The following is a 16,508-nucleotide window of genomic DNA, read 5'->3' on the forward strand; positions in this document are numbered from 1 at the left end:
CTTTGACTGCTTGATTTTGTTTCACACGCACAATCCACTCTCTCCGCCTAGTCTCCTCTTTCGGAAAAAGCCAACCCTCTGGCTTCATGCACACAATCCACTCTCTCCACCTCTTCTCCTCTTCCAGAAAAAAACAACCCTCTGGCTTCACGTGCACAATCCACTCTCTCTGCCTCGTCTCCTCTTTCGGAAAAAGCCAACCCTCTCGCTCTGCCTCTTCTCCTTTTTCGGAAAAAGCCAACCCACTCGCTCTGCCTCTTCTCCTTTTTCAAAAAAAGTCAATCCTCTTGCTCCGCCTCTTCTCCTCTTCTGGGAAAAGCCAATCCACTCTCTCTGCCTCTTCTCCTCTCTCGGAAAAAGGTAAAAACTTCTTCCTGAACCGGTCCCGTTGTTACAGTTCATTGCCCAACAATAAGATGTTTTTTCTTTGGAAATTCCTGAAAACACGTCTGCACTCAAGCCAAAAGGCAATGCAAGTAAACAGAAGTAGACTCAACTCAATCAGAATCTCTTGAACAATCAGCGCACATGATTTCCTATCATCACCTCCATATTTATATGAAAAAAAATTAATCAACTCTTTCTGACTAATTGTTATAGAGCATTCCACTGCATTGTGATCCATTATCTGTAGCCGCTTATCCTGTTCTACAGGGTCGCAGACAAGCTGGAGCCTATCTTAGCTGACTCTGGGCGAGAGGCGGGGTACACCCTGGACAAGTTACCAGATCATCGCAGACAAACAACCATTCACACTCACATTCACACCTACGGTCAATTTACAGCCACCAATTAGCCTAATCTGCATGTCTTTGGACTGTGGGGGAAACCGGAGCACCCAGAGGAAACCCACGCAGACATGAGGAGAACATGCAAACTCCACACATGCCCCTTTTCCACCAAAGCAGTTACAGGGCTGGTTCGGGGCCAGTGCTTAGTTTGGAACCGGGTTTTCTGTTTCCACTGACAAAGAACTGACTCTGGGGCCAGAAAAAACGGTTCCAGGCTAGCACCAACTCTCTGCTGGGCCAGAGGAAAGAACCGCTTATGTCAGTGGGGGGGCGGAGTTGTTAAGACCAACAACAATAACAAGACCGTGAAAGATCGCCATTTTTAAGCGACGAGAAGCAGCAGCTGTACAAACGCGAAGTCATCCATTATTATTATTATTGTTGTTGTTGTTGCTGCTGCTGCTGCTTCCGTGTTGTTTTTGCTTCGATATTCGCGCCAAGGTTTATGCAAACGTAGCGACGTAACTGACGTATACAGCGACGTAATGACATATACAGTGACGTAACTGATGTATACAGCGACATAATGACGTGTCTTCCCTTAGCACTGCGAGCTATGGAAAAGCAAACTGGTTCTCAGCTGGCTTGCGAGTTGAACGAGTTGTGAACCAGCACCAGCACTGGCTCCGAACCAGCCCTGGAACTGATTTGGTGGAAAAGAGGCAATAGAAAGGCCCTCATCAACCACTGGACTCAAACCCAGGACCTTCTTGCTGTGAGGCGACAGTGCTAACCACTACACCACCATGCCACCTTACTTAATATCTACTATCCACATAATGTCCATTTATTAATCTACTGATAACACCTACTCCTTTCATATTCAAGTTCAAAGTCCTCTTTGTAATATGACACTATATACTTTGATCCATTTGTCTCATTAATCACCTACTCAGAGGTTGAAAAGGACATAGATTGTTTAGTATAGCCTGTAGCATGCTATCAGATCAGAGCTATTGATGTCACCTTTCCATGTGTGTTGCAGCTTGAACATGACTGCTGTGTAAAAGATGAAGGCTGTCAGTTAGCCTACGGGGACCAAGCAGACAAGAAGGCCTCAGGCTGTCCAGAGGAGTGGCTGGGAAAGAGACAGGAAAAAGAAAAAAAGATTCCTTATCTGCAATGTTTGTTTTCCCAGCCTTTCTGTGTCCTCTCACCTGCCTGTTCTCTATTCTTTTAACCCTCTCCTGCCAATCTCTAGCCTCTGTTTTCACCCTCTCCTTTTTCTGTCTTTCTTTCAGCCATCTCTATCTCTTCCTCTTTTCAGCATATCCGAAGAAGCAATGCCTCTGTCACAAAGTAGAGTTGACAGTTCAGCCCAGACTGGGACTAGGGCAGAGGCTGCCTCCACTCTTCCCACCAGCAGAATACTCAATCAGATATCTGTGGAAATACCGAATATCTAACTGCTCAAGTGTCACCATGTAAAAGCAAACAGTGATGGTTCTGCCCAAGCTGACGCTGTATTGTGACCCATGGTCTCATCAATATTCATCAATATTCTTATTACGTTCAGATAAAATGTTTGTTTCTAAGAGTTTCTAAGAGTAAGCTCAGAAAGCTGATGCAATATACCTGAAACTGTGCTTTAAAATGAATATAATATAAAAATGCATGGTTTCTTTGCACCAAGAAATACCCAATGATTAATTAAACGAAATAAAAATAATAAGAAAACATACAATCACTATAAGGTGCCGATGCACCTTCAGTGATTAGTGATTAGTCTCATTTAAGACAAGTAGGAATTATGGCATGTGAGACTCGACATGTTATCACTGCAATTTTTTAGAGTTGGATAGCTGAAATTTGACTTGTGACCAGCAGTTCATTGCCAGAGGCGATTCTAGAGTCTGTTGTGGCCCTAAGCAAAAATTTCCAGGGAGACCTTCTGAACAGTGTTCATCACCAATATGTTATAAATAATCTGACACCAACGAAAAATGTATGAAACCAAAGTTTTTTAAAGTCCAAATGTGAAAATACAATGGTAAAGAACAATAAAAACAATAAAAAAACAAAATAAATAAGCCCTCGGGCCCTGACTCTCGGGGGCCCCCTGGGCCAGGGGGCCCCAAGCAGTTGCCTGCCTTGCCTGTTCACAAGCTGCGCGTCTGTTCATTGCATTAGTAATAAGTAAGATTTGTTGTACTTTACTTTGAAAAGAAAAAGCCACTACTTTTGAGTTCACTGACTGCTAATAATGTAACGCTTGAACTGAGTAGCATAGTTTAAACATAATTAAAACCTAAAAGTCACACCCAGGATACATGCAGCATGATGGTGTAGTGGTTAGCACTGTCACCTCACAGCAAGAAGGTTCTGGGTTTGAGCCCAGTGGCTGATGGGGACCTTTCTGTGTAGAGTTTGCATGTTATCTGCGTGGGTTTCCTCCACGAGCCAAAGACATACAGGTTAGGCTAATTGGTGGTTCTAAATTGACTGTGAGTGGTTATTTGTCTCTATGTGTCAGCCCTACGATGATCTGCCAACTTGTCTGGGGTGTACCTGCCTCTTGCCCATAGTCAGCTGGGATAGACTTGAGATTGCCCGTGACCCTGCACAGGATAAGCAGTAATGGATGGAAGTCACACCTTTCCCCTTATTGCAGTGTCATGGATTCTGTTTTTATTTATGTTTTACACTTATGAGTCCCAACTTTTTTAGATTAGATTAGATTAGATTAGATTAGATTAGATTAGATTAGATAAAACTTTATTGATCCCTTTGGGAGGGTTCCTTCAGGGAAATTAAGATTCCACCAGCATCATTACAGATAAACAGGGAAAAGAAATAGAGAAAACTTCTAGATAAATTAAATTAAATGAAGTATTTACATATACAAATATAAAAAGAATAAGATATGAGGAAGGGGGAGAGAGAGGAGGGGAAAAAGGGAAAGGGGGGCAGCAGGAGAGATATTGCACTTTATATTGCACATTATATTGCAGATTGTCCAGTATTACTTATTGTTAGGCTAGGCTACTGCTCCTTCCCGTCCTCTGTCCTCCTGTTACACCCCCCTCCCCAGAGAGGAGTTGTACAGTCTGATGGCATGAGGGACAAAGGAGTTTTTGAGTCTGTTTGTCCTGCACTTGGGAAGGAGCATTCTGTCACTGAACAGGCTCCTCTGGTTGCTGATGATGGTGTGCAGAGGGTGACTGGCATCATCCATGATGTTCAATAGTTTGTCCATAGTCCTCTTCTCTGTCACCAGAGAGTCCAGCTTCATGCCGACCACAGAGCCGGCATGCCTGATCAGTTTGTCCAGCCTAGATGTGTCCTTCTTGGATGTGCTGCCCCCCCAGCACACCACAGTGTAAAACAGGACACTGGTGACCACAGACTGGTAGAACATCCACAGGAGTTTCCTGCAGATGTTAAAGGACCGCAGCTTCCTAAGGAAGTATAGCCTGCTCTGTCCCTTCCTGTATAAGTGATTGGTGTTGCAAGTCCAGTCCAGCTTGCTGGCCAGTCACAGCCCGAGGTACTTGTAGGAATCCACAGCCTCCACCTCAACCAGAACTGGTCGTAACCTTGGTCTGGACCTCCCAAAGTCAATGACCAGCTCCTTGGTCTTCAAGGTGTTGAGCTGCAGATGGTTCCTGTTGCACCACACAGCAAAGTCCCTCACCAGGCTCCTATAGAGAGCGTGCACATGACAAGGTCACGTGATATTTGTTTATCCACCATTTTGGATGGCAAGGTCGTGCATAGAACTTAGACGAACCCGTTTTAATTATCATGTTAGGGTTTTGCTGGGATTTGAACCTGGTTTGCTGGTGTGATAATCCAGCAAACCCCCACTAGGCCAATGACTCAAATGCAGAGGTGTGAGGTGGAAGTAGAAAAAGTATCAAAAGGTTTATTTACAATATTTACAAAAATCCAAAAAGTATAATCCAAAATGCTCAGAAGATCTTAAGGGAAAAAATAAAAAATCCAAAAGTTCAAAGTCAATAAAAAAGCCAAAAAAACTAGAAAAGAAAAGGCAAAAATATGCTCAGAAGATCCACAAGGTCAAAAACAAAATCCACAAAGTCCAAAAGAAAGCAAAAATACAAAGAACACAAGGACATGGACGAGGAAATCGGAACAGAGGTAACTGGAGCTTAAACATAACAGCACAAAGACTCCGTGACAAGAGGACTGAACTCAGGGGGTATAAATACACAAAATAAATTGGAAACAGGTGACACTAATGAAAACAGGCAATCAACACCAACCCAAAACACAGGACACAGTGGTGACCTCTAGAGGCCAAAATAAACATAGACAAAAAACAGGAAATAACAGCGGCCTCTAGAGGCCAAAACAGTCCCAGTCCTAACAGGACCCCCCCCCAGGAGCGTCTCCTGACGTTCCCATGGCGATCTGGATGGGCCGAAAGGAAGTCCCGACACAGTTCTTTATCTAAGACATCCCGAGCGGGAACCCAGCAGCGCTCCTCAGGACCATAGCCCTCCCAGTCCACAAGATATTGCAGCCCACCGCGGACCCGGCGGGAGTCAAGCAGGTGATGCACAGTGAACACAGTCTGACCCTGGAAGATGTGGGGGGGGTGGGGGGTTCCTAGGGGCAGGGGCATACGTGGACATCAGTACAGGCCGCAACAGGGAAACATGGAATGTGGGGTTGATCCTCAGAGTCCGGGGCAACTGGAGCCGGTAGGAGACAGGGTTCACCCTGCGCACCACCTTGAAGGGGCCAATGTAGCGAGGAGCCAGCTTGCGGTTCTCCGCCCGCAGCGGAAGGTCCTTAGTGGACAGCCAAACCCGCTGCCCAGGGAGGAAAGCATGGGCAGGTCTTCTATGGCGGTTGGCCTGAGTCTGGTTGGTTCTGGTTGCGACACCGTCTCACATATTGGTTGACTGAGGGCACCCCCGCGTCCTCCTCCTGGTCCAGGAACAGAGGTGGCTGGAACCCGAATTGGCACTGGAATGGCGACAGCTTGGTGGCCGATGACTGCAGGGTGTTGTGGGCGTACTCTGCCCATGGCAGCCAGGTGCTCCACGATGTCGGGTTATCCATAGCCAGGCCTCGCAGGGTGGTTTCCAGGTCCTGGTTGAGCCTCTCTGTCTGACCATTGGACTGTGGGTGAAACCCAGAGGAGAGGCTGGCAGTGGCTCCGATGACCTTGCAGAACCCGTGCCACACTCGGGAGGAGAACTGGGGCCCTCGGTCTGAGATGATGTCCTGTGGGAGACCAAAGACTCGGAAGACATGATTAAAAATAATTTTGGCTGTTTCAAGAGCAGAAGGGAGTTTGCACAGTGGTATGAAGCGGCAGGCCTTCGAGAATCTGTCGACTATAACCAAAATGACAGTGTTACCTTGAGACTCAGGGAGACCCATGATGAAGTCGACTGCCACGTGGGACCAGGGACGCCGGGAAATGGTCAGAGGATGCAGGAGACCCTGGGGACGCTGTCGCGGGTTCTTGGTTCTGGTGCAGACCTCACAGGACAGGACAAATGACCTTACTTCCTTCTCCATGTTAGGCCACCAGAAGCGTCTTTTCAGGAAGTCCAGGGTCCTCCGAGCGCCCGGGTGGGCGGTGAGAGGGGAAGAGTGACCCCACTGGAGAACCTTGGCCCGGGCTTGGTGTGGGACGTACAAGAGGCCTGGTGGCCCCGTCCCAGGACCGGGGTCCTGGCATTGGGCTCGTTGGATGGCCTCCTCAATACCCCAGCGGACAGGGGCCACAATCCGGGACACAGGGATAATAGGCTCTATAATTCACTCTCCCTGTTAGTGGCAGAGAACAGCCTGGACAGTGCGTCAGGTTTGATGTTCTTGGAGCCGGGGCGGTACGAGAGGGTGAGGTCAAACCGACTGAAAAACAGGGCCCACCTAGCCTGTCGTGGGTTCAGTCTTTTGGCTTGTTGGAGGTACTCCAGGTTCTTGTGGTCAGTCCAAACCAGGAATGGATGTTGCACTCCCTCCAGCCAGTGCCTCCACTCCTCAAGGGCCAATTTGACCGCTAGCAGTTCTCGATCCCCCACATCGTACCGGGACTCCGCAGGACACAGGCAGTGGGAGAAGTAAGTGCAGGGGTGCAGCTTTCCTTCCGAACGTTGAGAGAGCACCGTGCCGACACCACTGTCCAAGGCGTCCACCTCCACGATGAATGGTTGGGAGGTGTCCGGGAGGACCAGAATGGATGCCGTGCAGAAGCGGTCCTTGAGGTCTTTGAACGCCTTTTCTGCCTGAGGAGACCAGACATAAGATCCACCTGTCCCTTTGGTGAGGTCCGACATGGGTGCTGCTACAGAACTAAAGTTCCTGATAAACTTGCGGTAGAAGTTAGCAAATCCTAAGAACCGCTGAACCTCTTTGACGGACTTGGGAGTGGGCCAGTCCCGGACGGCCAGGGTCTTGGCTGGGTCCATTTGGAGTTGGCCTGTCCGTACAATAAAACCCAGAAAGGAGACCTCGGGAACATGAAATTCACATTTCTGGGCCTTGGTGAACAGATTGTTCTGTAGCAGCCTCTGGAGAACCTGGTGGACATGGTGGCGGTGCTCCTGCACGGTCTTGGAAAAGATAAGGATGTCGTCGAGGTAGACAAAAACGTACAGGTTAATCATGTCCCTCAAGACGTCGTTGATTAGGGCCTGAAAAACAGCTGGTGCGTTAGTGAGTCCGAAGGGCATCACCTGGTATTCGTAGTGCCCAGACGGGGTGTTAAAGGCAGTCTTCCACTCGTCTCCCTGTCGGATACGGATGAGGTGGTATGCGTTCCGTAGGTCCAACTTGGTGAAGATGGTGGCGCCTTGGAGCAGGTTGAAAGCTGTGGACATCAGCGGAAGGGGATATCGGTTGCACACAGTGATCTTGTTCAGGCCCCTGTAGTCAATACATGGTCGGAGCCCCCCATCCTTCTTGCTGACAAAGAAGAAGCCGGCACCAGCAGGTGAGGTGGAGGGTCGAATGAACCCAGAGACCAGGGCATCTTTGAAGTATTCCTCCATGGCCTTGCGTTTTGGCTGAGAGAAGGAAAACAGTCTGCCACGAGGAGGGGTAGTCTCAGGGAGCAAGTCAATGGCACAGTCGTAGGCCCGGTGCGGAGGAAGAACGGCAGCCCTGCTCTTGCTGAAGACCTCCTTGAGATCCCAGTACTCTGTGGGAACTTGAGATAACTCTGTGAGATCAGGGGGCTTGGCAGGAGACACAGGAGAGCTAGAGAGCAGACAAGAGGCATGGCATGCAGGGCCCCATTCCACAACCTGGCTAGTTACCCAGTCTATGCGAGGGTTGTGGCGAGTAAGCCAAGGAAGGCCTAGAATAACTGGGAACTCAGGTGAAGGAATCAGTTGCAGGGATATTTCTTCCTTGTGACCTTGAGACTGGAGGAAGACTGGAGAAGTAACTTGGGTGACTCTTCCATCACCTAACGCTTGGCCATCGAGGGCAGACACAGACAGTGGGACTTCAAGAGGTGCAGTCGGGACATTGATACTTTGGGCGAAGTGAATATCCATAAAGTTCCCAGCCACCCCTGAGTCTAACAGAGCTTGACAAGAGTGGACAGACTCACCCCAGGAGATGGAGACCGGGATGTAGATTCCTTGGCCAGGAAGTTCAGGAGAGAGGGTAGGCCCCGTCACAACCCTCCCTCGGCTGGACGGGGCGGTCCTTTTCCCGAGAGTTCGGGACATGATGCTTGGAAGTGACCAGGCTTGCCACAGTAGATGCAGCACTTGTCCCTCCTTCTGCGCTCCTTCTCAGATGCGGAGAGGCGAGTACGACCCACTTGCATGGGTTCTGGACAGTCACTGGAGGAGGTAGACGGGCTCCAGGTAGAGGTAGGGAGGCTGGGGGGGCTCAGGACTTGGCGGCGTTCTCTCATCCTGTTGTCCAGACGAGTAGAATGTGAGATGAGAGTTTCAAGGTCACTTGGGCATCCAATAGAGGCCAGGCCGTCCTTGATGGGGTCAGACAGACCATGGTGGAAGGCTGACACCAGGGCAGTCTCGTTCCATCCACTTACTGCTGCGAGCGTCCGGAACGAGATGGCGTAATCTGCGACGCTTCCTCCTTGCCGGATGGACATGAGCTTTCTGGCTGCGTCGGTACTGATGTCCGCCTGGTCGAAGACCCGAAGCATCTCTTCAGTAAATAGTTCAAAATCCGAGCACTCGGGTCCCTGTCTCTGCCAGATAGCTGTTGCCCAAGCTCGTGCCTTACCAGCTAACAAGGTTATCACAAAGGCGATCTTGCAGCGATCCATAGTGTAGGTGGTAGGCTGTAGCTCAAAGGTGAGTTGGCACTGGGTAAGGAACTCCCGGCACTCACCGTGCTTGCCGTCATACCTCTGTGGTGCAGGAAGGCTGGGTTCGCGAGGTGAAGGAGACAGTGTGGTGGGAGGCACTGGAACAGGAGCTGGATCAGGAGATGCAGGCAGAGTTGTCAGCTGTGTCAGGGTTTTCCCAATTTGCTGAAGCAGTGGCGAGCAAGGGCCTCACGTTGGCTGGTGAGCGTTCGTCCATGAGCGTCCACGGTCGCTCCGAAGCATGTCAAAGCTGCCATAATTCCCTGAAGGTTGGCCGGGTAGACAGTTGAAGCAGCCTCTGCTGAGTCGGTCATGACAGAGTCTTTCTGTTAGGGTTTTGCTGGGATTCGAACCTGGTTCGCTGGTGTGATAATCCAGCAAACCCCCACTAGGCCACCAGGGGGATGACTCAAATGCAGAGGTGTGAGGTGGAAGTAGAAAAAGTATCAAAAGGTTTATTTACAATATTTACAAAAATCCAAAAAGTATAATCCAAAACGCTCAGAAGATCTTAAGGGAAAAAAAAATCCAAAAGTTCAAAGTCAATACAAAAGCCAAAAAAACTAGAAAAGAAAAGGCAAAAATACCAAATGCTCAGAAGATCCACAAAGTCAAAAACAAAATCCACAAAGTCCAAAAGAAAGCAAAAATACAAAGAACACAAGGACATGGACGAGGAAATCGGAACAGAGGTAACTGGAGCTTAAACATAACAGCACAAAGACTCCGTGACAAGAGGACTGAACTCAGGGGGTATAAATACACAAAATAAATTGGAAACAGGTGACACTAATGAAAACAGGCAATCAACACCAACCCAAAACACAGGACACAGTGGCGACCTCTAGAGGCCAAAACAAACATAGACAAAAAACAGGAAATAACAGTGGCCTCTAGAGGCCAAAACAGTCCCAGTCCTAACATATCAAGTGTGTGGGAGTAGATCTTTCGAGAATGGTTATATCTGGTTCAGCATTTGGTTGTACCAATAGACAGGGCCAAAAGGAGGGCCTGTCATTTTTTTTTTTTTTTTAAAGATATTTTTTTGGGCTTTTTGCACCTTTATTGGATAGGACAGTGTAGAGACAGGAAATGAGCGGGAGAGAGAGACGGGAAGGGATCGGGAAATGACCTCGGGCCGGAATCGAACCCGGGTCGCCCGCATTCATGGTATGGCGCCTTAACCACCTGAGCCACGACGCCCCCGGGCCTGTCATTTTATAGATTCCCCACAGACGAGGAGAGACGTGCAAAATGGGTGTCCGCTGTGCGAAGTGAAAACTGGAACCCCAGTTCTACCAGCCAAATTTGTAGTGAACACTTCATATCAGGTAGGTGTAATCTTCTAATTCAATACTCCTAGTACATCTGTTAAGTTGATTTTCGGATTGAATGATAACCGCATACTTAGAAACTACAACCCTGATTCCAAAAAAGTTGGGACAAAGTACAAATTGTAAGTAAAAACGGAATGCAATGATGTGGAAGTTTCAAAATTCCATATTTTATTCAGAATAGAACATAGATGACATATCAAATGTTTAAACTGAGAAAATGTATCATTTAAAGAGAAAAATTAGGTGATTTTAAATTTCATGACACCAACACATAAATTGGGTAACAGACTTTTTCTTTTCTCTCTCTGCCAATTCCCAACTACCACACAGCTCTCCCCTGTCTGTCTCACCTATCACACAACAGCTACCAACCAGGGAGGGCTGTGGCAACATTGGGGTTTGAGCTTATGATCTCCAGATGAGCAAGCAAATGCTTTTTTGTTGCATCACCTAGGAGCCTGACAGACAGACATTGACTGATACAAATGAGAATGACAGATGCTAACAGCTTCCCTGTGTTTCAGTCTAGTTATGGATATGATATTTCCTGTTTATGTCAGGTCATGTTTCTGACTGGCTGGAGATCGTGAAGTACATCAATTGGTGTGACAAAGTTTTAATTTATGACCATTTATTGCCCAGCTCGCTATGACAGAGTGCCTGTGCTTTAACTGAATTGTACACTGCGCTAGTTTTAAACTAACGTCTATGTAAATTCGACTCAACTTATGTTTAAAAAGTGCAGTTGGTTGCAGGTCACTGTAGCTCTGTGTCATTCTCTTTACACTAAACCTCAGTGATAATGTTAAAGGTTAGTATGCTTGGGCACTAAATCTGGTGTGTCCATGTGTATGCTTGTGTGAGTGTGTGTATGTGTCCTCAGGGGTTTCCATGCAGACACCTTATGTTTCTCACAGATAGGTCATCAAGCATGGGTGCACTCAGGCCATGGCACATGTTCTCTTCTTCTCTCTGTATTAAATCCAAATTCTCTCAAAGCAGCAGTGATTTAAAAACTTGTAGAAGTGCTTCATCTTGCCTCACCTCCCACTGCGTCTTGAAAAGCCGCAGATACACCAAAATGCAGAACGGAAAAGATTAAAGAAGGGAAGGGGGAGGTGTTGTTCCAGGCTGTGAAGTACTGAAAAGTTTCAAAAGATTCCAGGCTACATTTTAATGGAGAAGGAAGTTTGTTTCCCTGTGAACAGCCCCTACCCTCCACCCGCCCTCGAGGTGATTGCCATCCAGCATGTTTTAATGGGAGTTACCAGAGCGAGGATGTACATAATCCATTCAAATCCTCCCCCAGGTAGTTGCCATTATTTGATTGTGTGTATATCTCTTCTTTTGGTGTGCCTTTAGGCAGCATGATTATTCCAAAGGGACCGAATCATTTAATCTGTATACTGATTCGTTTTATTCACACTATTCCATATTCATTCAAAGAGCTTTGAGACACTGAGATAAAAAATAAATAAATAAATAAATAAATAAATAAAATGTATTTATCAGGGTTGGGCTGCAACATATTGACAATACATCAGTAGTGTATTCAGTGTACAATACAGGGTGTTTCAAAAAAATTGGATATTATTTGAGATGCAAATATCCCAGAAACTACATAGTCTAGGCAAATGAAACTGAACAGGCTTAATGTTGAGCAATATACAATTTATTCCTCAAAATTTGAATGAGAAATTAAAAGCCATGTGGATTCCATGAACAATTTCACAAATTTTCCATATGCGTGCCGCCTGAGACACAGACACACACAGACACGCACAGAGACAGCCTTCCTCTTTGAACTTTTTGTGCAGTGTCCAAATCTGCATTGCAGTTGGTGCCTTTTTTAGAGAATTCTCTCATAAATGCACGCTGCACAGTCTTGTTTGACTGTGTTCGAGCATACTCTAACACAAAAAACGACTTTTATTTTCCAATGAATGGCATTTCTATACCTTAATAGATAAAAACAACAACAACAAAAAAAAAAATTAAACATAAAATTTTGACCTGTTTCCACACATGCTGTTAAAATTTGAGGTCAATTTAACGAGAATTGACAAAGTTATTAGATTGTGAAATGTCAAATTTTTGAAACACCCTGTATATTTGGAAAAGGCTGTTTATGTTTAAAAATCTTTTCAAAAATTGTTAATTTTTCCGGTTTGTATGCAGGTTCTATTCAACAAATCTTTATCTGACTTTATAGAAATCCAGATGTATGATCTATAATGGATCTCTAATCTATAAGAGATCCTTAATGAGCAAGCCAAATGCGACACTGGCAACCGCTGAACCAGTCTCAAAAGGAAATCCATATGGCCCTTTTCCACTACCCTTTTTCAGCTCACTTCAGCTCACTTCAGCCCGACACGTCTCGCGTTTCAACTACCAAAAACCAGCACGACTCAGCTCGCTTCAGCCCTGCTTAGCCCCTAAAACTCGCACCGTTTTGGAGTAGGGCTGAAGCGAGCCAAACCGAGCCGAGTGAGGCTGGGGGCGTGAGCAGACACTCCCCTGTGCACTGATTGGTGAGGAGGAGTGTCCTCACATGCCCACACACGCCCCGCGAGCGCGCTGGGATCTGTAAACACCGCAAACCCGGAAGAAGAAGAATTACGAATTACGAGAATTTCTGAAGCCTTATGCGCCTCGCCTCATCTATACGCTCTTGCCAGTATCTGTCCGCGTTGTCGGTGACAACAAGCCACAGCACCAAGACCAGCAACACTAACGACTCCATGTCCTCCATGTTTATTGTTTACTATTCGGGTAGTGAGACTACCGCTTAAAAGCTCACTGATGTCACTGTTTGCGCTGTTTAACGACATCACCTGACGTCCACCCACTTTCGCTAACTCCACCCAATGTGTCCACCCACTTCCAGCCAGCACGGTTCAGCGCGGTTGTAGTCGAAATGCAACTCCAACAGCCCCGCTCAGCCCGACTCAGCACGGCACGGCTCAGCCCGACTCAGCCGCGTTTGTAGTGGAAAAGCGGCAATAGAGAGCAGAGATATCCACAAGCACCGGCGACCAGCGGTTTTCTCCGCCTACACAGACGGTATGTGCCCGCTACTCGATCCCCCCAAAAAAACACTTTCTTTTCAATGTTCAAACTATTTATATCGTCTCCGCTGCCCATAATTTGCTGCAAATCCAATTATTCCACCAAAAAATTGTCTTTGTTTCAGGTCTAGCGTGGCCAGAAGCAATGCCATATTTGTTGATCAGTTCTCACACTCTGATTGGCTGAGCCGGACCACATCGTAGCGCATGTAGTTATGTTATGCCATGTAGTTATGTTACAGAGCCAGGCAGCATACTACAGAGGGTAACTGAGAAAGCCAAGCACACACACATCTGGAGGGAAATTTCATACATATTTTGCAAGTATTTTGCAGGGAAATGTTTAGTAATTTATTAGAAAACTGCACCAGAAGCCACCAGAAGGCATGTAATTTTAAAAATTTTCTATGGGGGCTTCGCCGCCACGAATTCCAGAGCCGGCTACTACATTTTTTAGCTGGCTACTTCAGATTTTCTGGAGAACCTGGAGTGAAATTAAAAATCACCTCCATACAGGTGTGGAAAAGTACAATCAAACAGCATTAATGTGTTGAAAAGATGTTTTCAGATTATTTAAAGTCCTGAGATAAATACAGGGCAATCTGTAAGAGTCTTTATGATAGCAGCAGCTTTTAGGGTGACTCGAGGGCATAAACAGTTTTTGATAAGTGTAAGTTTTTGTGTATGAATGCAGGATCATCCACAGCAGCAGAAGGTGAGCCACAAGTGCAGAGTGCTTCAAGCAGGAGTACATAAACAGGATGAATCGGGCAGGTTCAGAATATTAGAGGAGTCACTGAGTTCATGTATAGTTTGTACAGCTCAATGGAAAAAGCGAGAACAGACTTTTAGGCACGCTCGGGTGTAGGAGTCAAGCAAGAGGGAATCCATCCATTTCTGGTTGAAACCATATCGTGGAATTAGAAATCACCTCCATACCGATGTCAAAAAGTAAAACCACCCAGTACTAAGTGTGTTGAAAGGATGTTTTGAGAATATTAATGAATAAAAGTCCTGAGATGAGCATAGCAGTCTTTATGATTACAGCAGCTGCTCTTATAGTGACTCTAGGGCATAAGCAGTTTTTTGAGAAGAATCCCTGTGGTAGAAGTGTGTCAGAATCAGTCAGTACACTGAGTACACATACACTGTAGTTTGTACAGCTCAATGGATAGCTCAAGAACAGACTTTTAGGTATGCTCGGGATCATAGTGCAAGGAGGAGAATTAAGCAGGTCTACTGATGACAGAATAACTAAAAGGGAGCGCTCGAAGGTAACACAACCATGAAGGGCTCACATAGTTTTTTTTTTCTTCCTAATTTTTCTTCCTTTATTATAATTTAATTTGATATAATGTGACCATTTCCCTGCATGCTGGAGCTCTGGTCTGTTAACCATTCCACTGATTAGCTAATTACAGATAAGTGCAGAGTATAATGTAACAGATCGCTCTATGAGGAGTGAGTAGAAATCTTATTGTGTTGCTCTTTTCTCTACAGAGCCCTGGATGTCCTTTTCCCATTAGTCTACATCAAGAAGAAAAATAAGCTACCACATGGGGAAGCCATGGCCTAATGGTTAGAGAAGAGGGACAAAAAGGTTGCTGGTTCAATTCCCTGGGCCAGCAGGAATGGCTGAAGTGCCTTTAAGCAAGGCAGTTCACCCCCAACTGCTCCCCAGGTTGCTCTGGATGTGTTGTATGTTGCTCTGGATAAGAGCATCTGCTAAATGCATGTACTGTTAATCACCCCATATATTTTTTTCGCCTGGAAATTATTAATTTGTCCAGGCATGTTACAACCCCGATTCCAAAAAAGTTGGGACAAAGTACAAATTGTAAATAAAAACGGAATGCAATGATGTGGAAGTTTCAAAATTCCATATTTTATTCAGAATAGAACATAGATGACATATCAAATGTTTAAACTGAGAAAATGTAACATTTAAAGAGAGAAATTAGGTGATTTTAAATTTCATGACAACAACACATCTCAAAAAAGTTGGGACAAGGCCATGTTTACCACTGTGAGACATCCCCTTTTCTCTTTACAACAGTCTGTAAACGTCTGGGGACTGAGGAGACAAGTTGCTCAAGTTTAGGGATAGGAATGTTAACCCATTCTTGTCTAATGTAGGATTCTAGTTGCTCAACTGTCTTAGGTCTTTTTTGTCATATCTTCCGTATTATGATGCGCCAAATGTTTTCTATGGGTGAAAGATCTGGACTGCAGGCTGGCCAGTTCAGTACCCGGACCCTTCTTCTATGTAGCCATGATGCTGTAATTGATGCAGTATGTGGTTTGGCATTGTCATGTTGGAAAATGCAAGGTCTTCCCTGAAAGAGACGTCATCTGGATGGGAGCATATGTTACTCTAGAACCTGGATATACCTTTCAGCATTGATGGTGTCTTTCCAGATGTGTAAGCTGCCCATGCCACATGCACTAATGCAACCCCATACCATCAGAGATGCAGGCTTCTGAACTGAGCGCTGATAACAACTTGGGTCGTCCTTCTCCTCTTTAGTCCGAATGACACGGCATCCCTGATTTCCATAAAGAACTTCAAATTTTGATTCGTCTGACCACAGGACAGTTTTCCACTTTGCCACAGTCCATTTTAAATGAGCCTTGGCCCAGAGAAGACGTCTGCGCTTCTGGATCATGTTTAGATATGGCTTCTTCTTTGAACTATAGAGTTTTAGCTGGCAACGGTGGATGGCACAGTGAATTGTGTTCACAGATAATGTTCTCTGGAAATATTCCTGAGCCCATTTTGTGATTTCCAATACAGAAGCATGCCTGTATGTGATGCAGTGCCGTCTAAGGGCCCAAAGATCACGGGCACCCAGTATGGTTTTCCGGCCTTGACCCTTATGCACAGAGATTCTTCCAGATTCTCTGAACCTTTTGATGATATTATGCGTTGTAGATGATGATATATTCAAACTCTTTGCAATTTTACACGGTCAAACTCCTTTCTGATATTGCTCCACTATTTGTCAGCGCAGAATTAGGGGGATTGGTGATCCTC

At 46.1% G+C, this 16,508-nt stretch overlaps 1 protein-coding gene across 3 annotated transcripts in view; it reads right to left on the bottom strand.

Annotated features, from left to right (window-relative positions):
• LOC132893260 (uncharacterized) overlaps positions 1-16,508 on the bottom strand; it is a 53,877-nt gene that overhangs the window by 12,248 nt on the left and 25,121 nt on the right. For 2 of the 3 annotated variants that reach the window (XM_060932190.1, XM_060932189.1), the window contains exon 2: positions 1,758-1,869. The exons of the other annotated variant lie outside the window; for it this stretch is intronic. In XM_060932190.1, coding sequence (XP_060788173.1) covers positions 1,758-1,869 — 112 coding nt within the window. The remainder of the gene's footprint in view (positions 1-1,757; positions 1,870-16,508) is intronic. 3 annotated transcript variants of the gene reach the window in all.

Source organism: Neoarius graeffei, chromosome 10 (assembly GCF_027579695.1).
Source record: "Neoarius graeffei isolate fNeoGra1 chromosome 10, fNeoGra1.pri, whole genome shotgun sequence".
Taxonomy (NCBI): Eukaryota; Metazoa; Chordata; class Actinopteri; order Siluriformes; family Ariidae; genus Neoarius; species Neoarius graeffei.